Source organism: Bufo bufo, chromosome 1 (assembly GCF_905171765.1).
Source record: "Bufo bufo chromosome 1, aBufBuf1.1, whole genome shotgun sequence".
NCBI classification, from domain to species: domain Eukaryota; kingdom Metazoa; phylum Chordata; class Amphibia; order Anura; family Bufonidae; genus Bufo; species Bufo bufo.
The window spans coordinates 655579755-655605112 of NC_053389.1; the positions used below are offsets into that span (position 1 = coordinate 655579755).

The window sequence follows — 25358 nt, forward strand, 5'->3', positions numbered from 1 at the left end:
AACTGATGATCAGCTTCTGATCGGCGGGGGTCCGACACCCGGGACACCCGCCGATCAGCTGTTTGAGAAGGCAGCGGCGCGGCGGCCTTCTCACAGTTTACCACCGGCCCACTGACGTCACGACTAGTATCAACTAGCGTGGGCGGGGCTAATCTCCATTCAAGTGAACAGAGGTTAGCCCCGCCCACGCTAGTTGATACTAGTCGTAACGTCAGTGGGCCGGTGGTAAACAGTGAGAAGGCCGCCGCGCTGCTGGAGCGCCGCTGCCTTCTCAAACAGCTGATCGGCGGGGGTCCCGGGTATCGGACCCCCCGCCGATCAAAAGCTGATGATTTATCCAGAGGATAGATAATCAGTTAAATGAAAGTGCAGAACCCCTTTAAGTATTGCTTCTTTTGTTACTTTAGACCATTACCAGCTGCTTCCTGAATTTTCATTTAACATGGACAAGCCCTTTAAAAAACAATATCACAAAGACTCACCTGCCGAAGGCGTTGCTCTTATTACTTCTACACCATCTGGGATGTCCAGTGGTTGGCTGTATACTAGTTTGGAGCTCAGAATCAATTTACTGGCTGTCTGAAGATTAGCAATTGATGCAGAGCGGGTCATGGGGCTTGTGCCAGGAGAGGTTTCTGGAGAAGACTCAAGCACGACTTGCCCAGGAATTGTTAGAAAGTTTTCTGACGGAGTTGGGTCTGCAGGCTTTGCTTTAAGACAAGATTAAAAAGGTATCATACTAAACAAATTCTACTGAAACTGACCACCCTGGCTATTAGAGGGGTTGTCCAGGCATACTCTCCAACCCGATCTAACAAGGGGCTTGAACATACCTAACAGAACGCTGGTCAGTCGGGTTGCTGAGGGACCTGTCAGTCACACATTGAGTGTTTTGCACAAGTTCCGTTAATTCAAAAAGGATCCGTGCACAATATCCACGGATTGGCCAGCCTGCAGTTGTGTATTCCCACATCTGATGTCAGATCGAGCAGGAGAACATGTCTTCATAACCCTCTTAAAGGCCTCTTTCAGGACACATAATGGCCTGTCTATTTTCTAGAATGTTTTGTGACCCCTTTTGTGACCCCACTGGAGCCCAGTCCCATTCAAGCAAATCTCACTTTTTATACACACACAGTAGGAACTTTTCTGTATCTAATGTAAAACAAAAAACCTTTCAATGACATGCAGACACTTACCAACACATGCTTGCACTGACTTTAAATGAAGATGCCACATATTAAGAACCGAATGGTTTTTACCATCTTTTTCAATCACAACGAGGAAAAATTTTTCAGAAAAGGGAGGTGGTCGGTAACCTGTAAATAATAAAATATATACGTGTCATTATTCAAATTCACATCAGACATTATAAATGTAAACTAGTAGCACGCAGAAACTGCAGACAGAAAATTAACACAAATTCTTTATTTTTCTGCCTCAAATCAGCATTGGATCCAGGGCAGTTTTATTCCAAAACATCAACTGCCCTTTACTGAAAAAGTTGATAAACATAGACACAAAAACTAATGTAATATTACAAAGCAATAACCAAAAGTTGATGAGATTTAATCAAAATTGTTTTATACATGCATACATATAATATATGTAATTGACAGTAGCCATCGCTCATCCCCATACAGTGGAGGTGATCGCTGCAGGTAAATGCAGCGCTTCACCTTCCCTGTCGAGTGCTTCCTTCCCGATAATTGCCTGCTTGTCGCCCCTGTGTAAATGTAGCAATAGTATCCATATTTCCTTTGTTACTATTTTATCTCGTACTGCAATTAAAATAGGTTATGAAAATCAGATGAGCGGGGGTCTGACTCCCAGCACCCCCTCGGATTAGCTGTCTGAAGTAGCCGCTGGGCTCACTGGAGCTCTGGTGAGCGCTATAACCTCCTCGGAGCTTACCAAACACAGCGCCGACCATTAGCTTTGGTTTCAAAAACTGCATTTTAAAACATCTAAACTAGAGAGGAGCGAATTTCCGGTTATGAAATTAGTTCGCAATTCTTACTGGTAAAAGGTGAATTGCGTTATGGATTCCGTTACCACGGACCATAACGCAATTCTATGACGGAATGCCTTTAGAGGCATTCCGTCATTATAGAAATCTATGGGCTGCATAATGGATCCGTCCCGTTTCTGTTATGCAGGAGAGGACTCCCCTGCAGAACGGAAACGGGACGGGTCCGTTTTGCAGCCCATAGACTTCTATTATGACGGAATGAATAACGTAATGCCTCTAAAGGCATTCCATTATAGAATTGCGTTATGGTCCATGGTAACGGAATCCATAACGCAATTCCCCTTTTACCAGTAAAAGGAGCGTGAACGAATTTCAAAATATGAAATTCGCTCATCTCTAATCTGAACGTGTAACCCCAGCCTAAAAGGGTCCTAGTTCATAAAAAATTTCTGGCAGTCAACGTCCAACCAGGACAGCTGGCATAAAGCAAGTTCATCCAGCAGCACTGGCTACACAAAAATACAGGAAGGAAGAGTGTCTTTCCAATATGGCCGGACACAAGAAAGTGATTAAAAAAAACAAAATAAATAACTACAAAACAAACACATATTAGTTTTTTTCTACATACAGTACTTATATCTAACAGACCTAATACACAAGACATTACTTGATATAGACTCTGTCACCCCCCAAAACATTCATAACCCATGGTAACTCGTAAGCAGCTTAAAAGATGCCGACTCTGAATCTGTCATTTGTATCTTTCAACTCGCTAAGGCTACTTTCACACTTGCGGCAGAGAGATACGGCAAGCAGTTCCGTCGCCGGAACTGCCTGCCGGATCCGGCAAAACGTATGCCAACTGATGGCATTTTAAAGACTGATCAGGATCCTGATCAATCTTAAAAATGCCTGATTAGTCAAAAAAAATGCATTGAAATGCCGGATCCGTCTTTCTGGTGCCGAATCCGCCATTTATGGACTTTTTCGGGTTTAACATGCAAAAGCTGGATCCAGTTTGAAGGAACACAAGGCAATGGGCATTCAGTCAAAGTGTTCAGGATTTTTGGCCGGAGGTAAAAATACAACATGCTACGGTTTTCTGAAAAGCCTGATCAGTCAAAAAGACTGAACTGAAGACATCCTGATGCATCCTGAACAGATTGCTCTCCATTCAGAATGCATTAGGATAAAACTGATCAGTTCTTTTCTGGATTTGAGCCCCCTAGGACGGAACTCAGCGCCGGAAAAGAAAAACGCTAGTGTGAAAGTACCCTTAGATTTCCCCACAGTGCGCCTGCAAACCGGCTGATGAACAAGTCCTAGGAGTCTTTTTCATTATATTGCACAAGCGTAGGTGTCATTTATGTATCCGCCTGCAGCACACGGCCCGTTTGCAGGCACACCGAGATAAAAACATGTGAGTAGAAAGATAAAACGGCATTCTGAACCAGAATGTGGTTTACTGGGATTTTGGAGGAGACATAGTGTGTTTAAGCAATTAAGCGAATAAAAAACGAGATTTTTGTATAACTTACCAGTAAAATCTCTTTCTCGCTCTTTCCTTGGGGGACACAGAAGACCTTGGGTATAGCTCATCTCCCTAGGAGGCGTGACACTAAGTGAAGACTGTTAAGCCCCTCCTCCACAGCTATACCCTCAGCCTGGAGAGAGAGACTGCCAGTTGCGTGTCCAAGTAGTGAGAAAAGGCAAAGTCCAAAAAGTGGAACCAACAAGCCCATTACCCAAAGGGTAAAACAAACTCGGAAACAGTCAGAGAAGAACAAAGAATGGGTGGGTGCTGTGTCCCCCAAGGAAAGAGCGAGAAAGAGATTTTACTGGTAAGTTATACAAAAATCTAGTTTTCTCGCCCAGTTTCCTTGGGGGACACAGAAGACCTTGGGACGTTCAAAAGCAGTCCAAAGGGGGAGGGACCACAGCACCAAGGCGAAGCACCCGAAGGCATCAAAAAACCCGCCGCCTGCAGACCAGGCGGCCCAAGGCAGCATACGCCGAAGACCAAGTATGCACCCTGTAGAACTCGGTAAGGTGTGCAAGGAAGACCAGTGACCGCCTTGCACAAATGCATGGCCGAAGCCTAATGCCTCCGGCCCAGGAAAAACCGACAGCTCTGGCAAAATGAATGGTGACACCAAAAGCAGAACTCTGCCCTTGGTGCGGCAACCACAGCAAGAGCCATTTTGAGAAAGCGGAGGAAAGCCACCCTGGAGGCCGTCAACCCTTTGCGCGGACCTCCTGGAAACACAAGAGACCGAACGTCGACAAGAGTCGGAGATCTCCAAGTAAAAACTGCAAGGCCCAAACAACGTCCAAATCGGTGAAGTGTCCGTTCCCGGGGGTGGGAAGGGGAGGACGACTGCCTCAATGAAATGAAGGACAAACACCACCTTCAGAAGGAAGGAAGAGACGGAATGGAGAACAGCCCTGTCCTGGGGGAAGACAGAAGGCTCGGAACAAGAAGGGCCGCCACACAGGCACCCGTCAGAGACACGATGGCTACAGAAACCCCACCGTACAGGACAGAAGGAGTAGAGAGGACTTCTGTAACGGCTCCAAGGAAAAATTGGAGCGCCAAGAGCCCAGTATGTAGTTCCCAGGATGGTAACGGAGGGCAGTACAAAGGAACCCAAGAGCCGTTCCATGGAAGAAATTCCTGACAGGCCCAGAGGGTCGGGGAACGCTGAAAGAGGAAGGACAGGAACGACACTTGATACCTCAAGCAACAGAGTCCCAGCCCCAGGTCCAGGCCGGACTGGAGAAAGACAGAACCATGGAGAGAGAAAGGCAGAGTGGGGGAACGCCCAGCTTCCCACAGAACCCCAGGTAAAGCCCTAAGTCCTACAGATCCTGGACGAAAACTCGGCTAGAAGAGAACACTAGCGAGCCCACTAGAGTCGCCTGGGCAAGCGGGCGAAAAACCCAATGATCAGTAACACGGGCAGAACGGTCGGTAGAACTGGTCCCGTCGGCCCCGAGCAAAGTTGTCCCGTATCCACCCGGAGTGGGGGAGCAGACGGACAGGAACCGAAGGGTCCGCCCAGCAACCGCCCGATGCCAGGACAAGACAAGCTAAAGCCCAAGCCGATGTAGCCACCACAGGAAGACGGACTAAATGGGAGTCCTCCCAAGTTACCGAGAAGGTAAATCCATAGCAGAAACATTGCTTAGAATGGAAAAAAAAAAAAACGCAATCTGCACCCAGCGGGAGGACAGAACGCGGTAGACCAGTTAGATAGGCACACAGCTAGTACAGTCAGTGTGGACAAGAGGGACAGTACGAGGCCAAAAGGAACACCAGAACCATCCACATGGACAACCATGCTCTTCCCAGAGGGGAGGGCAGAGAAGGAACATCCTCTGAAGCGTGGCCGGAACAGAAGCCACATCGGAGAGATCCGTACCGAATGGGAGCCAAACAGAACCGGCGAGAAAAGGCAGTCGAGACAGAGGCCGGGATAACACCCTCCAAAGAAAGGAGGAGTGGGCAACAGAGAAGCCATAGGAGAGCTCAAAAGCAGAACCCCGCTACACTGAGACGCCCGGTTTACCGCCTCACAGAAGGCGAATACCCTGAAGAACTCAAGGTGGAGGTCCTCCGGACCTGGGTAATCGAGCACCCAAGAGAAGTTGGGTGACCTTCCCAAGAAGAGCGGCCCGAACCTGGTAGGAGGAAATAGTAGCAGGCGAGGGGACCGTAGTCCCACCAGAGCCAACATAGAATGCGAAAGGCGCTGCAGACAGCACTCTCGACCATGTGACCACTAGCGCAGGGAAACAATGCTGCGGGAAGACGAATGGGTACGTGTCTAGGAACCACGAACACTCCCCGGCGGAAGGGCCAACGAAATGAATGAGCACCGCCCAGCTCGGAGCAGTAGCGAGCAGGTAGAGGCCGTCTACTTATATATAAGGCATTCATTTATTGTTTGTTGGACAACACCTTAGGCTTACACAGGTGGACAGAATGATCTCTTTAGAGAATAGTGCAAGGCTTGCTGCAAACACCGTCTCCCAAGAGGAAAAAAAAAAAAAAAATATGTCGCAGGAGGAAAGGAGGCATACGTACGAGTAGCCCCCTAAGCAGTGAGAAGGCCAACCCACCTACAGGATGAGAAGGTATACACGGCCCAAACAACGCACAAGAACGTCCGCTCACTGCAAAAATATCACTCAGCGAAGAAGGCCAGCCAGAGTGCCACAGTATCTACGGAAGTGCAAAGTGCAAACTGAAAAGGAGTTATGCACAAGACTATGGGAGACTATGGGAGCGCAAGCGTTCCACCCATGTTAGAGGGCCATGCTCAAGGCCAGCAACGTATCCGGTGAGAGTGTAGTATGCCGCCCAGAAAAGGAAGGGGGGGTCATGTACATGGCCAGCATCGCATCCAGGGAGAGTGCGATCAGTCGGTGAGAATGTGTGTATGTCACCTGAAGGAGGCATGCCCATGGCCGGCAGCGAATCCAGTGAGAGTGCGTACACCGCCCACGGAAGAGGGGTCATGCATATGGCCGGCAGCGGATCCAGTGAGAGTGCAAGCACCCCGCCATGTATGGGGTTCATGCACATGGCCAACAACGTACCGGCGAGAGAACATCACCGACCGAGGGAGTGTATGTATGCCGCCACAGGGAAGGGGGCATGCCCAAGGCCGGCAGCGAATCCAATGAGAGTGCATCATACCACCTATGGAAAGTGGTCATGCATATGGCTGGCAGTGAATCCAGTGAGAGTGCCGAATGCCGTCCACGGAAGGGAGTCATGCCTATGGGCGTCAGCGATCCAGAGAGTGCAGCGTTCCGCCTATGGAAGGGGGTCACGCACATGATCGGCAACAAATCCAGTGAGAGTGCAGCGTTCCACCAATGGAAGGGGATCGTGCACATGGCCAGCACCGTATCTGGTGAGAGTGCAGTATTCCGCCTAAGAAAGGGGGTAATGCACAGATCGCAACGAATCTAGTGAGAGTGTAGCGTTCCGCCTATGCCATAACTGGAGAGGGTGACGAATGCTGCCTACAGAAAAGGCCGCATGCACTTGACCAGCGCCGTATCGTGAGAGAGGGCTAGGAGGGTAAAATGACCCTGGCCGCGCCGCAGCCGGGGAGCGCGACATGCCGCCTAAGGAAGGGGGGCATGTACTGACATGAGGCTGCAGCGTCCTGCGCAGCCCACAAGTTATATACACATATATATATATATATATATATATATATATATATATATAATAAAAAATATATATATATATATATTTTTTTTTTAATATATATATAACAGCCTCACTGAGGCAGAAAGGGGAGCCACCTACAGGGGCACGGCGGGGGAAAAGGGGGGGGGGGGGTGGCAGCCATACAGGCCCATCTGAAACCGGCCTGTACCCAAAGGGTTAAACAGGCATCCGGCCTGGAGGGCGGCGCTGCGATCCTCTGGGGGCAGCCATACAGGCCCATCTGAAGCCGGCCTGTACCGCGGCGCTGCGATCCCCTGGGGGCACCCATACAGGCCCATCTGAAGCCGGCCTGTACCCAAAGGGTTAACAGGGATCCGGCCTGGAGGGCGGCGCTGCGATCCCCTGGGGGCGGGGGAACCTCCCGGCGGGAAGAATTCCCGCCTGGAGAAGTTCCAGCCCCCCCCAACAGAGGCCGGAATTTTGCGGCCTAGTAACTGTAGGCCGTGAAGCTGGGGCCTAAATCTTTAGCGGCGCCCGGCTGACCGGGGCCGCACAGTATTCAAGTACCGGCCGGGGAACGAAGCGGCGCATGCACATGCGGTGCCCGGCCGACCGGAATGTTCCGACGGTCGGCCTGGGGCTGTTGGAGCATAGCGCTCATATTGCAGGCCGCGGGTGCCCACCACGCTGCCCAGAAGCGAGGACCCTGCGCTCGGCAGCCATTTTACCCATGGAGCGGGCCCTGGCTTATAACAGCGCCCCATGTGGCCGACAGCCACAACCACCTTGCCCTTGGGCCGGTGCCCGTGAGGGCAGAGGAGGGTCAGGGGCAGCAAGGCTCTGGCCCTGAAGCAGTAGCCGGTAAGAGGGAGGGGGACCCTGAGACCGGGTGCCTGTGAGGGTGGGACGCCTGCATAACCCCTCCGTCAGGGGCAGCTAGTTGCGGACCTCTGCAGCTCCCCAGGCATTCTTCTTGTAGGGAGAAGGGTGCCAATGACCTATGGAGGCCAGGAGAGAGGGAGCAGAATGTCGCCCTGCGGCAGCCCAGGGGCCAGCCTAGGTCTAGCAGGGACAGAAGGGTCCATAGGCCCAGTATAGGGTCAGGCACGCAGGAGACCGGGGGGGTGGGGGACGTAGGGCTGGAGAAGCCTCTCTTACCACAGCCGTCTTCACCCTCGGTCCGTTCCAGCAGGGTCGCCCCTTCAGCTACTGGCACCGTAGTGGCAGGACGCTGGAAGAGGGACTTGGCGTGCGGGCGACCCTTGCGCTGGCGGGATGTAGGGGAGCGAGGCTGCCCTGATCCACCTTGCCTTCTGTGGGGGAGGCAGCAGTGCGGGTGACAGGCACTGGCGCAGCTCAACCCCGGGAGAAGCAGAGAGGTCTAGTGCGTCTCTGTTGTCCCTGATGATCTGGAACAAAAAGAAAAGAAAAAAGTAAAAATCTAAAATTTAAACAAGGAGAAACCAGCCCTGCAGAGCAGGGAGTGTCTTGCCTCCTTGGACACTAAGCAAAAAACTGGCAGTCTCTCTCTCCAGGCTGAGGGTATAGCTGTGGAGGAGGGGCTTAACAGTCTTCACTTAGTGTCACGCCTCCTAGGGAGATGAGCTATACCCAAGGTCTTCTGTGTCCCCCAAGGAAACTGGCGAGAAATACAAATGATTATAGTACAAATAAAGTACTAAAGCACAATACAAAAACAAAATATTAAAATGCTGTTTAAAAATTGTTTGATGGCAAATAAAATAAAAAAACAAAAAAAACAGGCTTATAATTTCTAGATAATGATAGGAAAAATAAAATCAGTACCTGCTTTCAAGCTCATACCTTGCGACGGCTGAAAGAAAACTTCAGGTTCCTTTGCTTTTATTTCATCTTTGTGTGGCTTGTATCCCAAAATGAAGTCTTCTTGGAACACGTGAAGCAGCTGAGTCCGTGAGCCACACTTTAAATAAATAAAAAAATAGACAATTAAATACTCAACAAAGAGAACGACCTGTTTTACGTCAAAGAAGCCAACCATGCAAGCGGCAGCATGCATCAGTTAGACCATGCCTCCAAAAAAATTATACAATTCATACAACTTACCAATATAGTGATATACCATACAGTAAAAGGTTTACTAGCTGTACGTTAGAAGCTTCTCAAATTATGGGGGTGCCCACTAGAAGTCGGTAATGCACAGCCGGGGTTCAGGTTTGACAGAAATGATTATACAATGTGCAGCACAGACCTCTCTCTGGTTTTATCAGTCTTTGGTTTAACTGACACATGAAAATTAAACCGAGATATATTTTCATCTTCTCACAGAAGATTAAAATTGCCTCCAAAGACGCCATTCTGTGTGGCCCCCAACTATCTAAACACACATACGTTTGGGTCTACTCACATCAAGTTTTCATCTCAAAGAGAAGAATTGTAGACGGTGTGCGGTGTTCATGTACTGATGGCCCACTGTGTGGCCATATCTAGAGAATGGAAGTAGTTTGGGGCCTCTTTATAAACCTGTTGTGGTTGGTATAGTGCCATGGTGGTAGTTAAAGGGCAAAAAATATGGTGACAGGTTGCCCTTTAAAATGTCATTGTACAATTAAAATTGCGTTGACCGCCATATGGAAACTTGCAGTCTTCTACGTAATGGTGAGTGGTGGTCTCACTCTAAACATTATATACACATATACTAATGTGATCAATAGAACTTGCTGGCGGGACATCAAAGTCAGGACTGCATGGCTCTCCAGGAGACCAGGACCAGCCACATGACTCCTCACAGGTAATTAACATACCGCGCACTGCACACTATAAAATAAACCATTCGATGGTTATCATTCTTTAAAAAGTCTAGTCTAAGGTTTTGGAAACTATGAGGTCCACTATTCCCTAAGTATGGAGACTTATAAAAACCACGCTGTAGTCCTTTCCATATGTGAATCCAGTTCACAATGGATGGCAGCAGGTTGTGGGTCTTTGAGAAGACTATTGCGGTTCTTCTGGTCACTTGCCTTTGATACGAAACCTAAGGTGTGGATGAGACCCCCTAAGTGTTGTTGGAGCTGTTCCCATTTTATTGCTCATTAATACTGTGATACGCTTGTGTTGGAACATTTGTCATTACAGGTCCAGAGCCAAAAAACCATTTCTGTTGCTGTGACAGTATCTTTCATGGTGTCAACACTCTAAGGCTACATGCACACGACCGGGGGGGGAAAAAAAACGTCCATTAAAAACAAATAAACTGTCCATTTTTAACAGATGTTTATTTTCACTGATGTCTTTCTGAGAAACAGACATTAAAAAGGACCCATTCAATTGTATGGTGGCAGTTGGTCAGTGAAAAAAAGACAAGATAGAACATGTTCTATTTTTTGACGTCCATTATTTACTGGCCGTCATAAAAAACTGCCGTTTGAATAACACCATAGACTACCATTGGTCTTAAAACGGACGTGTGATGGTCATTGTTATTGCCTGTAGCCTTCATCTGTTGTATGCTTTAGGCTACTTTCACACTAGCATTCGGAGCGGGTCCGTCTGATGTTTCATCAGACGGATCCGCTCCTATAATGCAGACGTTTGTATCCGTTCAGAACGGATCCGTCTGCATTATAACTTAGAAATTTTTCTAAGTGTGAAAGTAGCCTGAGCGGATCCGTCCAGACTTTACATTGAAAGTCAATGGGGGCGGATCCGTTTGAAGATTGAGCCATATTGTGTCATCTTCAAGCGGATCCGTCCCCATTGACTTACATTGTAAGTCTGGACGGATCCGCTCGCCTCCGCACGGCCAGGCGGACACCCGAACGCTGCAAGCAGCGTTCAGGTGTCCGCTCACTGAGTGGAGCGGAGGCTGAACGCTGGCAGGCGGATGCATTCTCAGTAGATCCGCTTCCACTGAGAATGCATTAGGGCTGGACGGTTGCGTTCGGGGCCGCTTGTGAGCCCCTTCAAACAGAGCTCATGAGCAGACACCTGAACGCAGGTGTGAAAGTAGCCTTATTGTGTACAGCAACTATACTATACATCTTGCATTACACCTTATGTAAAGTTTGATTGTTTCTGGTAGGCAATGCTTGAAGACTGGTCACGTCCAGGGGAAACACTGCTGTAAGATATGGCCCAAGAAGCCATGGCTGATGGGGAATGACATAGTGTTGGCTTTCCTTAGGGTGGTTACGCATAGGCATATGGGCACTGCGCTTCTCATGTGGGCCAGTGGCTACATTATAGTCTTAGATAGTTTGGATGCATGCTTATCTTGTAATTACACCCCCATGCAACAAGCTGGGTACTGCTAGAAGCCATGGGAGATACCACGAGAGTGCAGGCCGATGGTGCTTCAGGCATGAAGTCTGTTTGGCTGGATTCCATGGTGGACTGTGCGGCATCTTTGGCCGCATTAAGACTGATGCAGGAGGGAGAGGTAGTGGTGACAGCCTACAAGCAGGTTTTAGGAAGATAAACTATTGTCAAATATTTAAAAAAAGGCTCCACCAGCAAACTACTGGAGCTCAGCCTTTCAGTTACCAGCTGAAAAGAGGAATAAATCAATAGTAATATAGGCTGGCTTACAGTATTCTATGATTATCTACTGAGGAAGGAACTTGTTTCCGAAACACGTCTAGTGTGTATAGAGACCAGGCTACCGGTGCGGTTTTTTACAAAATACGCAAGGAGATGACTTTCTTCAATTTTCAACTTTTTCAACTTTTCCAAGTATTTGAGGACGTCCCATACCGCTTTAAAGGTTTGCATCTACCAACTACTTACTAAGTGGACTAAACCTGTGTTGTTACATTCAACATTGCCGCAAATTCAAGGTAAAATCCTGCTGTATCCACTGCCGCTGGCCTGACAGGCTCAGGCAATTACCAGCTCAGCTCAGCTTAACCAGCTTCCGTTGGTCTGACGGCTTCAGGCGCCTGCGTCACTAACCAGCGATCGACTATCTGGCTGGACACGTGGGACGCTGAGCGAGCGGGTCTGAGATCTTGCTCCGCAAGTAAAAAGTAAGTGGAGCATTGCCGAATAAGTGCGGTTACGATCTGTTATAGGACACTTGAATACAGAGTTTTCCTTGTGGGAATTACAGCAAGGACGTTCTTGAACCTTTGTTTCAACCACCCGGCAAACCGGCATTTACGTCCTGGACATTCAAGCGGTCTAATTGAATACCTCTTGCAGCCTCACTCTAGCCATTAGGTCCTATTCTTAGGAGTACTCCAGCTATTTAGGTTTGTGCGTGAGCTCCGCACTTATATACCTATTCACACATTTATTCATGTATGTATGCTGATATGATGACACAAAGTCAGTTTGTTTTTTGATTTAGTGCATTAATAAAAATGTTATGCAAAAATACTGTGAGCCAGCCTAGGTTTTAGGGAGACTCTGTGGACTTAAGCCACCACATTCCCCTGCATCAGGGGAGAATTGCAAGCACTGCAAGAGCTGGATCTGCACAACCTGGACACCACCACTTCTAGAGTTGTGAGTTGGACGACTTGTTGCCTTGCAGTAAGTGGCTAGAGCGCTGCTTCTGTAAAGGCTGGCTTGTTAACCTGTCATCCTTTAGTACAGTTACGTGTTCTTGCTGCATCCACTGCTGAGTGTATTACTTGCAATTTGACTAAACCTACTCTCAGCCTCGAATACACCTAGCAGAGCCACGACTACAAAGCCCTTAAAAAAAAATTAAAGCCTTGCCATGGAGCACATGTAAATAATTGACAGCAAAATCATTCATTTACAGAACTTCTTACCTTACTAGTTATTGCATCAAGCTCAATGATGCAGCCAGGGCGTGCTGTAGACTGCTGGCTGACAATGTTAAACACTTCCCCAATTAATTTCTAAAAGAATCAAATAAAAAATTAGAAGTCTGTAAAAATAATTAAAGGGGTTGACCACTTTCCAGTTATTGCTGACCAATGTGTTTTTGATAGGATTATATGCCACCTACTAATATAGTCTGTGTTGAAATTTTGCACTATTTTCTATAAGGTATGCCCCCTTGTTAGCCAAGTCCTTTGTGCTGTCCACAAGATGGCTGCTGATGGAGGGTCATGTGACCAGGCATATCACCTCCATGTGATGTCTCCTCCATTCCGATACACTGGACCTGCCGTCTGCACTTGTTCTGTTGTGATTTTAGAGTAGGTGTAGTGTCTGAATGAAGGAGACATCACATGGAGGTGATTTACCTGGTCACATGACCCTCCATCAGCAGCCATTTTATGGACAGGACCACTATGTGGACAGCACAAAAGATTTTGTGTACAAGGAGGCAATATTAGGTTATATTAGTCAGTGCCAGATAATCATCTCAAACACATTGGTCAACGATAACCAAAAAGTGGTCAACCCTTTTAACATACACAACATATTTCTCTGACCGTTGCAGAGGGTCACTTACAACAGGATCTTCTAGAACAGAGCAATTTTAGCTCACTCAGCCAACATTTTTCTACTGGAGAAAGATTTTAAAGGAGTTTTCCAGGTGTTGAATATCCTCAGTATAGGTCATCAACATCAGTTCAGCAGGTGTCTGACACCACACAAAGCCACTTACCAGCTCATAGGAAGTCACCTCGCAGATTACCAAGCACAGGGCCGTCCACTGGATAGTGGCAGTGCTTGATACTGTAGCTCAGCCCCTTTCACTTGCATGGGACTGAGCTGCACATAGGTCATGGGACCGATGAATGTGACATCACTGGCCTAGGAATTGGCCACATCGTTCGGGTTGCAGCTACTTTGCACAGCTGATCGGCAAGGGTGCCAGGAGTCAGAACCTGCTGATCTGATATTTATAACCAGTCCAGGGGATAGGGCCTCAATATCAAAATCTCAGACAACATCTTTAAGTATTAAATTAGCATGCCAGACTCTAGACGAGTAATTATTAGCTGCAGAGTAATCAACTAAAACAGGGATACACAAGCTGATGCACTTTTTAGTGATGGAGTGCTACTTTACCTAAAGTGGTGCTTGAAAGTTTGTGAACCCTTCAAAATTTTCTATATTTCTGCATATATTTGACCTTAAAAAGATTTTTACACATGTCCTAAAAATAGATAATTGTTGATTAGTCCTGCACATCAGCTTGGAGGAATTTTAGCCCATTCCTATGTACAAAACAGCTTCACCTCCATTTTGTTGGTGGGTTTCCTCCCATGAACTACTCACTTGAGATCCTTCCACAACATTTCTATAGGATTAAGCTCAGGACTATAACTTTATTCTTCTTTAACCATTCTTCGGTATAATGAACTGCATGCTTAGGGTTGTTGTCTTGCTGCATGACCCATGTTCTTTTGAGATTCAGCTCACAGACAAATGTCCTGACATTTTCCTTAGGAATCTGCTGATATAATTCAGAATTCATTGTTCCATCAATGATGGTAAGCCCCCCTGGCCCAAATGCAGCATAACGGGCCCAAACCCTCATTCTACTACCACAGTGTTTGGATGGGATGAGGTTTTTATGTTGGAATGGTTTCCTTTCTTCAAACATAACACTTCTCATTTAAACCAAGAAGCTCTATTTCAGTCTCATCCATCCACAAAACACTGTTTTAATAGCCTTCTGGCTTGTCTAGGTGATTTTTAGAAAACTGCAGAATGGAGTGGCTTTTTTTTCAGCAGTGGTTTTCGCCTTGCAATCCCGCCATGCACACCATTGTCAGTCAGTGTCCTCCTGATGGTGAACTCATGAGCAATAACATTATCTGTGTGAGAATGGCCTTTAGTTGCTTAGAGGTAACCTTGGGTTCCTTTGTGATATCACAAACTATTACACATGTTGGCCTTAGCATGATCTTTGTTGGTCGATCACTCATGGGGGAGAGTGGTCATGGTCTTGAATCTTCTCCATTTGTACACAATCTGTCTGACTGTGGACTTGTGGAGTCCAAAAACTTTAGAGATGGTTTTGTAAGCTTTTCCAGCCTAATGAGCCTTGCTAACTCTTCTTCTGAGGGCCTCAGAAATCTCCCTTGTTTGTTCCATGATACACTTCTACAAATGTGTTGTAAAGATCAGACTTTGATAGACCCCTGTTCTTTAAAGGACATCTGTCAGCAGATTTGAACCTATAAACCTGGCCGACCTATTACATGTGCATTTGACAGCTGAAGACATCTGTGTTGGTCCCATGGTCATATGTAAATGAGCCTCTATGAGCAACAGGGACGCTGACGTTACACCTAGAGGCTCCGCTTTCTCTGCAACTTCCGCAGCCTCTGCACTTTGATTGACAGGGCCAAGCATTATGACGTTTTCACTGTCTGTCAATTAAAGTGTAAAGGACACTGCAGTTGCAGAGAGAGCAGAACCTTTAGATGCAATGGCAACGCCCCCGTTGCTCCTACAGACTCATTTGCATATATTAACTCAGTTTTAGATCAAATTTATAGATAAATAAAATTCCGATGGTTCACAAACTTTGAAGTACCATTGTATTAGAGAACATCACAGGAGTCACTAAGAAATCAAACTACAGCAACAATGTATTAAATCTGTAAATTTAAACAAAACATAAAATATAATAAAATTGGGTGAAGGCAAAGCATGGGTATGCCACTGTCTGTCTGAGAGAACTACCTGCCACTCTATGCTCTATCACCCCTAAAGTAAAAGCTTCAACTTGATACTAGTAATGCTTGGATTTCCTATGAAACAACGGTTCCAAGTCTTCTTTCTTTAGAACTCTGCATTGTGCTAAAGAGGCTTCATTATTCTTGATGGGAGAGGAAACAAGATGAGCTAATTGATTTCATACTAACGTTTGACAAAAGGTATGGCTGTAAACTGGGCTGAACACAATTTCCTTATACAGAACTTACAGATGATTCAGGATCTGAGAGTTCATCAAGTAACTTTCGCGCATCGACTACTGCCTGATACAGCCTGAGGTTTGTCCCATCAGAGGCTACAAAGCAGGCACTGGCAGAATTACAATACGTGCCTGAAAAATAAAAGGAAGATCATATCATTTATGGAACAAGAGTCCAGAGGAAATTATTTATCATACATTTTTCATTTGATAACTTATCCAAATGATGACCGCATCTTTTTCTCTCCTGCATTATACCACAGGGAGCTATTTGCGTTTGTTCATTTTGATATACAATGGGGCAGATTTACGGATTGTGTCTTATGGCCTGTTCACGTCTCGTTTTTGCTGTACGTCAAGTGGATCCGTTTAGACATACAGTACTAAAATGCAAACAAACGTATGCAATTGTCATCCTTTTTTAATGTATAAGTTTGATGGATGTGCATAGATTTTAAAATGTTTCTGTCCATTTTTATTTTTTTATCAAAACATTATTTTTTTTTTTAAACCTTAGTGTTTTTAAAAAAAATAAAGATTTGGAGTGTAGCAAAGGAAGTAGGACGAATCTGGATGAAAACGGGTACATTTAAATGGAAACATGTTGGCTCTGGCTATGGATTCCACAGCTCTGGAGTTGGGGTGGTAGCATGCATACTAACATATCAGCTGCTGACAGGGATTGGCACAACATGTCATAGTACTGATGGTACACGGGCAGAGTGAAATTCAAAGGGCACGTATATTCTCAGACGTTACTGCAGATACAGTCAAATACTATGGAAGGGCAGGGAGCGTATGCCCCCTGTCCCACCTTTCATCCTCAGTAGCCTATAAGAGGGTGGATCTACGACATAGGGTGGGGGAGGCCTGTGGCCAAAGCCAAACTACAGATGATGGCATGGAACAAGAGTGAGGTAAGTAATGGCTTTCTTGTTCTTTTAATCTCCCTGTGGTAACCATTATTACTATGGGGAGGGCAGATACAAAAGGGGGTACAAAACAGGAAGCATTACTACAATTTGGGGCACTTTAAACAACACTTTTACTGTCAGGGGCACTATCTGGTCGGTGCAGTTACGGTACATACAGGGGGACACACTGGGGGAGCATTACTACTATGGGAGGACAGTATTACTAGTCTGTGAGAGTATTATTTTTACTGAGGGAACTCTTGTGGAATCATTAGTACTATTGTATGCACTACAGGGGAACACTAATACTATTGGGGGCACTCTGGGGGAAAATTATTACTACTGGGGGGCACTTTTAGTGGCCCTGTAGGAGAGAACTATTGCTGTTGAGAGCACTCTGCTTGGCCCCATTTTTAGGGGAGTATTTGTGGGCACTATTATATGGAGGGCACTCTGCCCAACACATTTTTGAAAGCACTATTTCAGACCTATAACTGTCAGGGGCACAACCTAGTTGCCAAATTAATTTTTCAGTAGCTTAAAAGGGTTGTCCCACTTAGGCTACTTTCACACTTGCGTTGTTCTTTTCCGGCATAGAGTTCCGTCACAGGGGCTCTATACCGGAAAAGAACTGATCAGGTATGTCCCCATGCATTCTGAATGGAGAGTAATCCGTTCAGTTTGCATCAGGATGTCTTCAGTTCAGTCGTTTTGACTGATCAGGCAAAAGAGAAAACCGTAGCATGCTACGGTTTTATCTCCGGCTAAAAAAACTGAAGACTTGCCTGAACGCCGGATCAGGCATTTTTTCCCATAGGAATGTATTAATGCCGGATCCGGCATTCAGAATACCGGAATGCCGGATCCGTCGTTCCGGTATGCGCATGCGCAGACTGAAAAAAAGGTGAAAAAATAAATGCCGGATCCGTTTTTGCCGGATGACACCGGAAAGACGGATCCGGCATTTCAATGCATTTTTTCGACTGATCAGGCATTTTTAAGACTGATCAGGATCCTGATCAGTCTTACTAATGCCATCAGTTAGCATACATTTTGCCTGATCCGGCAGGCAGTTCCGGCGACGGAACTGCCTGCCGGATCTCTCTGCCGCAAGTGTGAAAGTAGCCTTAAGCAAATGGCATTATGTAGAGAAAGTTAATACAAGGCACTTACTAATGTATTGTGATTGTCCATATTGTCTCCTTTGCTGGCTGCATTCATTTTTCCATCACATTATACACTGCTCGTTTCCGGGGGTTACGACCACCCTGCAATCCATCAGTCGTGGTCGTGTTAGCACAATAATGGAGGAAAGGATGCTAACCTCACTGGTGGTCACGACCGTGGGAGTGTGCATAGGCCGGCGCCTTTTTCCTATGGTGTGCAAGCACAATCACCACTGCTGGATTGTAGGGTGGTCATAACCCCTGGAAAGGAGCAATATATAATGTGATGGAAAAATGAATCCAGCCAGCAAAGGAGGCAATATGGACAATCACAATACATTAGTACGTGCCTTGTATTAACCCTTTCAAGACCAAGCAATTTTTCACCTTCGTGACCACATCTAATTTTGCAAATCTGACATGTGTCACTTTATGTGCTATTAACTTTGGAATACTTTTACTTATCCAAACCATTCAGAGATTGTTTTCTCGTGACACATTGTACTTCATGATAGTCATAAATTTGAGTCAATATATTTCACCTTTATTTATGAAAAAATCCCAAATTTACAAAAAACTTAGAAAAATTCACAATTTTCAAAATTTCTATTTCTCTGCTTTTAAAACAGAAAGTGATACCTCAAAATATTTATTACTTTACATTCCCCATATATCTACTTTATTTTGGCATCATTTTGTAAATGTAATTTACATTTTTTAGAACATTAGAAGGCTTAGCATTTTAGAAGCAATTCTTAAATTTTTTAAGAAAATTTCCAAAACCCGCTTTTTAAGGACCAGTTCAGGTCTGAAGTCACTTTGTGGGGCTTACATAGTGGAAACTCCCCATAAATGACCCCATTGCAGAAACTACACTTCTCAAGTTACTCAAAACTGATTTTACAAACTTTGTTAACCCTTTAGGTGTTCCACAAGAATTAACCTCTTAAGGACATAGGGCGTACAGGTACGCCCTTGTGCCCTGGTACTTAAGGACACAGGGCGTACATGTACGCCCTGTGTATTTTCGATCACTGCCGTGCGGCTGGCTGTGATCGACACCCGGTGCCTGCTCAAATCATTGAGCAGGCACCTAGGCTAAATGCGCGGGGGAGGTCCCGTGACCCCCCCATGTCGGCGATCGCGGCAAACCGCAGGTCAATTCAGACCTGCGGTTTGCTGCGATTTCTGCAGTTTCTGGATCAGAAACTTTATATGCCTAAAAAAACGTTTTATTCACCCCCCCCTGCACCCCCGAATGATTTTATGGTGGCGGGAGGTGCAGGGGGAGGGTTGCGGGCGGTGTGGGCGGTGCGGGAGGCGGGCGGTGCGGCAGGCGGGATCGCGATCCCCCGCCCGCCTCCCCTGGTATAATCGTTGGTTTCTAGTGGGTATACCAGGGTGCCAGCACATTGCTGGCACCCTGGTATAAACGGCTGACATCTGCGATGCGATGTCAGCCGTTTAACCCTTTCCATACAGCGGTCCATACGGATCGCTGTATGGAAAAGGTTAACAGCGCAGGGAGCTCCCTCCCTCTCCCATCGGGGGGCTGCTGTGCATTTGCAGCCCCCCGATGGGGAGGGAGAGAGCCCCCAGACAGCCCCCCGACAGATCCCCTCCTTACCCTTCCCCGTCTGCGAAGTTCTGACCAGAACTGAGCAGACGGGGAAGGTTCCCATGGCAACAGGACGCCTCTCAGGCATCCTGCTGTCCATGGTGCTGAACAGATCTGTGCTGAAGGCATAGATCTGTTCAGTGTAAGTAAAATACAGTGCAGTACAATATATATTGTTCTGTACTGTATTATACAGACATCAGACCCACTGGATCTTCGAGAACCAAGTGGGTTTGGGTCAAAAAAAAGGGAATAAAAGTGGAAAAAAAAAACACATTTATCACTGATAAAAAATGAAAAAAATAAAATTCCCTACACATGCTTGGTATCGCCGCGTCCGTAACGACCTGATCTATAAAACGGTCATGTTACTTTACCCGAACGGTGAACGCCATAAAAATAAAAAATAAAAAACTATGATGAAATTGAAATTTTGCCCACCTTACTTCCCAAAAAAGGTAATAAAAAAAGTGATCAAAAAAGTCGCATGTACGCCAAAATTGTAACAATCAAACCGTCATCTCATCCCGCAAAAATCATACCCTACCCAAGATAATCGCCCAAAAACTGAAAAAACTATGGCTCTTAGACTATGGAAACACTAAAACATGATTTTTTTTTGTTTCAAAAATGAAATCATTGTGTAAAACTTACATAAATAAAAAAAAAGTATACATATTAGGTATCGCCGCGTCCGTATCGCCCGGCTCTATAAAAATATCACATGATCTAACCCCTCAGATGACCACCGTAAAAAAATAAAAATAAAAACGGTGTAAAAAAAGCCATTTTTTGTCATCTTACGTCACAAAAAGTGTAATAGCAAGCAATCAAAAAGTCATACGCACCTCAAAATAGATGCCAATCAAACAGTCATCTCATCCCGCAAAAAATGAGACCCTACTTAAGATAATCGCCCAAAAACTGAAAAAACTATGGCTCTTAGACTATGGAGACACTAAAACATTTTTTTTGTTTTAAAAATGAAATCATTGTGTAAAACTTACATAAATAAAAAAAATTGTATACATATTAGGTATCGCCGCGTCCGTGACAACCTGCTCTATAAAATTACCACATGATCTAACCTGTCAGATAAATGTTGTAAATAACAAAAAAAAAAACGGTGCCAAAAAAGCTATTTCTTGTTACCTTGCCGCACAAAAAGTGTAATATAGAGCAACCAAAAATCATATGTACCCTAAACTAGTACCAACAAAACTGCCACCCTATCCCGTAGTTTCTAAAATGGGGTCACTTTTTTGGAGTTTCTACTCTAGGGGTGCATCAGGGGGGCTTCAAATGGGACATGGTGTAAAAAAAAACTGTCCAGCAAAACCTGCCTTCCAAAAACCGTATGGCATTCCTTTCCTTCTGCGCCCTGCCGTGTGCCCGTACAGTAGTTTACGGCCACATCTGGGGTGTTTCTGTAAACTACAGAATTAGGGCCATAAATAATGAGTTTTGTTTGGCTGTTAACCCTTGCTTTGTAACTGGAAAAAAAATATTAAAATGGAAAATCTGCCAAAAAAGTAAAATTTTGAAATTGTATCTCTATTTTCCATTAAATCTTGTGCAACACCTAAAGGGTTAACAAAGTTTGTAACATCAGTTTTGAATACCTTGAGGGGTGTAGTTTCTTAGATGGGGTCACTTTTATGGAGTTTATAATCTAGGGGTGCATCAGGGGGGCTTAAAATGGGACATGGTGCCAAAAAAACAGTCCAGCAAAATCAGCCCTCCAAAAACCAAACGGCGCACCTTTCACTCTACGCCCCGCTGTGTGCCCGTATAGTAGTTTACGGCCACATATGGGGTGTTTCTGTAAACAGCAGAGTCAGGGCAATAAAGATACAGTCTTGTTTGGCTGTTAACCCTTGCTTTGTTAGTGGAAAAAATGGGTTAAAATGGAAAATTAGGCAAAAAAATGAAATTCTCAAATTTCATCGCCATTTGCCAATAACTCTTGTGCAACACCTAAAGGGTTAACAACGTATGCAAAATCAGTTTTGAACACCTTGAGGGGTGTAGTTTCTTAGATGGGGTCATTTTTGGGTGGTTTCTATAATGTAAGCCTCGCAAAGTGACTTGAGACCTGAACTGGTCCCTAAAAATTGAGTTTTTGTAAATTTCTGAAAAATTTCAAGATTTGCTTCTAAACTTCTAAGCCTTGTAACATCCCCAAAAAATAAAATATCATTCCCAAAACAATTCAAACATGAAGTAGACATATGGGGAATGTAAAGTCATCACAATTTTTGGGGGTATTACTATGTATTACAGAAGTAGAGAAACTGAAACTTTGAAATTTGCAAATTTTTCCAAATTTTTGTTAAATTAGGTATTTTTGGTGCAAAAATAATTATTTTTTTGACTCCATTTTACCAGTGTCATGAAGTACAATATGTGACGAAAAAACAATCTCAGAACGGCCTGGATAAGTCAAAGCGTTTTAAAGTTATCAGCACTTAAAGGGACTCTGGTCAGATTTTCAAAAAATGGCCTGGTCCTAAGGTGTAAAAAGGCTGTGTCCTTAAGGGGTTAAAGGAAAATGGAGATGAAATTCAACTTTTTTGGCAGATTTTCTATTGTAATCCATTTTTTTCCTTAACACATCGAGGGTTAACAGCCAAACAAAACTCAATATTTATTACCCTGATTCTGCAGTTAACAGAAACACCCCACATGTGGTCGTAAACGGATGTAAGGGCACACGGCAGAGCGCAGAAGAAAAGGAGCGCCACATGCTTTTTGGAAGGCAGATTTTGCTGGACTGGTTTTTAGATGCCATGTCCCATTTGAAGCCTCCCTGATGCACCCTTACAGTAGAAACTCCCAAAAAGTGACCCCATTTTGGAAACAAGGGGATAAGGTGCCAGTTTGATTGGTACTATTTTGGGGTACATATAATATATAATATAAAAAATGGCTGTTTTGGCACAGTCTTTTTTATTTTTTACAATATTTATCTGACAGGGTAGATCATTTGCTATTTTTATAGAGCAGGTTGTTATGGACGTAATGATATTAAATATGACTACTTTCTTTGTTTGTTTCAGTATTACATAATAAAGCATTTTTTTAAAAATAATGTTTTTGTGTCTCCATTTTCTGAACGCCTTTTTTTTTTCCTGCCAATAATCTTGTGCAGGTGCTCGTTTTTTGCAGGACCATTTTTGGGTACATATGATTTTTTGATCATTCATTGTTACACTTTGTGGGGCAAGGTGACCAAAAAAATTGGTCGTTTTGGAACAGTTTTTGTTTATTTATTTTTACAGCGTTCACCTGAGGGGTTAGGTCATGTGAAATTTTTATAGAGCAGATCGCTATGGACATGTCAATACCTAATATGTATACTTTTTCTTAATTATTAAAATTTTACACAATAATAGCATGTTTTGACTGATTGTCTTCGGTAGGATCTCATTTTTTGCGGGATGAGGTGACGGTTTATTTGGTACTATTGTGGGGGGCATACGCCTTTTTGATCGCTTGGTGTTGCAATTTTTGTAATGATAGATGACAAAAAAAATAGCTTTTTTTGGCACAGTTTTTATTTTATTTTTTGTACGGTGTTCAGCAGAGGGGTTAAGTTCATGTGAAATTTTTCAGAGCTGGTTGTCACGGACACGGCGATAACTAATATGTATACTTTTTTAAATTTATTTCACTTTAACACAAGAATAGTATATTTTAAACAAACAAAATGATGTTTAATGATGTGTTTCCGTGTTCTAAGAGCAATAGTTTTTTTTTTTTAAAGCAATTTTCTTATACAGGGGTTCATTTTTTGCAGGATGAGGTGACTGTTTTATTGGTACCATTATGTGGGACATACGCCGTTTTGATTGCTTGATGTTGCACTTTTGTGATGTAAGGTGACAAAAATGGCTTTTTTTTAAACAGTTTTTATTATTATTATTTTTTTTATGGTGTTTATCGGACAGGGTGGATCATGCGATATAGTCAGTCGTTACTAGGGATGTCCCGATACCGATACCAGTATCGGTATCGGGACCGATACCGGGCATTTGCACGAGTACATGTACTCGTGCAAATGTCCCCGATACCACTGCCGATACCTGTGCACCGCTTCTATATGTCCGTCCGCAGCCTGCCCCTGCACCTCGCACAGCTAACAGCTTCAGAGGCAGCAGCAGGCAGTGTAATTAGAGCCTAGAGTGGAAGCTAGCTCCGCCCCTCCCCGCCCTCCAACCAATCAGAGGCAACCAGCACTGACTCACAGCACAGGGAGCGTAGTGCAGGGACTCAGAGAATCGTCTGACAGTTTATTAGTTAAAAGAATCCAATGAGTCACAGACCGTGTCATCGAGTCCCTGCCAGGCTTCCTGCTCTGCGGCTCCCTGTAAGTCCGTCCGGGGGGAAGGGGCATTATTAGCATAACATGTAGTGGAGCTGTGTGTGTGCAGGGTGCATGTAGCAGAGCAGGAAGTCTGGGGTGACAGTCTCTGACTCATTCGATTCGTTTTAACTAATAAACTCTCAGACGATTCTCTGAGTCCCTGCAATAACTATACATTGTAATTACATCAGTCTGCTCCACTGCATTCACTGCAGCAGAGCTGTGTTTGCCAGGAGCGAGTCCCTCTAAAGGTGATAGTGTCTGTCTTCTATGGCCCTGGTCCTTCCCTTCCTGCCTGCAAGCTGCACATTGATCTCTAAAAGCAGGCAATAGGGCAAGAAGAAATATACATTACTGTATGATGGCCACAAGACTATTATACTGAGGAGGGGGGGCTTCAAAAATTGTTGTCCTGACTCCTTACAGTATAACGTCTCCTTGTGGCTGCCCCCATACAGTATAACGTCTCCTTGTGGCTGCCCCCATACAGTATAACGTCTCCTTGTAGCTGCCCCCATACAGTATAACGTCTCCTTGTGGCTGCCCCCATACAGTATAACGTCTCCTTGTGGCTGCCCCCATACAGTATAATGTCTCCTTGTGGCCGCCCCCATACAGTATAACGTCTCCTTGTGTCTGCCCCCCATACAGTATAACGTCTCCTTGTGGCCGCCCCCATACAGTATAACGTCTCCTTGTGGCCGCCCCATACAGTGTAACGTCTCCTTGTGGCCGCCCCCATACAGTATAACGTCTCCTTGTGGCCCCCATACAGTATAACGTCTCCTTGTGGCCCCCATACAGTATAACGTCTCCTTGTGGCTGCCCCCATACAGTATAACGTCTCCTTGTGGCTGCCCCCATACAGTATAACGTCTCCTTGTGGCTGCCCCCATACAGTATAACGTCTCCTTGTGGCTGCCCCCATACAGTATAACGTCTCCTTGTGGCTGCCCCATACAGTATAACGTCTCCTTGTGGCCCCCATACAGTATAACGTCTCCTTGTGGCCCCCATACAGTATAATGTCTCCTTGTGGCTGCCCCCATACAGTATAACGTCTCCTTGTGGCCCCCATACAGTATAATGTCTCCTTGGAATGTTATAGTTCTGTTTTTGGGCCTTTTGGTTGGTCAGTGGTCAGAAAATACATGTGTGTGTATTTTATTGTTAAAATTAGTATCGGTAATTGGTATCGGTGAGTACTTAAATAAAAGTATCGGTACTTGTACTCAGTCTTAAAAAAATGGTATCGGGACATCCCTAGTCGTTACGGATGCGGTGATACCCAATATGTGTAGTTT

General features: G+C 45.1%; 1 protein-coding gene across 8 annotated transcripts in view; it reads right to left on the bottom strand.

The window, feature by feature from the left end:
• The window catches only part of DMXL2 (Dmx like 2), a 181602-nt gene that overhangs the window by 97292 nt on the left and 58952 nt on the right, over window positions 1-25358 (bottom strand). For 5 of the 8 annotated variants that reach the window (XM_040413977.1, XM_040413980.1, XM_040413979.1 and 2 more), the window contains exons 13-17: window positions 16001-16122; window positions 12917-13006; window positions 8967-9102; window positions 1200-1319; window positions 483-710 (exon numbers count right to left, since the gene is read on the bottom strand). In XM_040413977.1, the coding sequence (XP_040269911.1) occupies window positions 483-710; window positions 1200-1319; window positions 8967-9102; window positions 12917-13006; window positions 16001-16122 (696 nt within the window). The remainder of the gene's footprint in view (window positions 1-482; window positions 711-1199; window positions 1320-8966; window positions 9103-12916; window positions 13007-16000; window positions 16123-25358) is intronic. The other 3 variants (XM_040413981.1, XM_040413983.1, XM_040413978.1) reach the window with 1 other exon arrangement.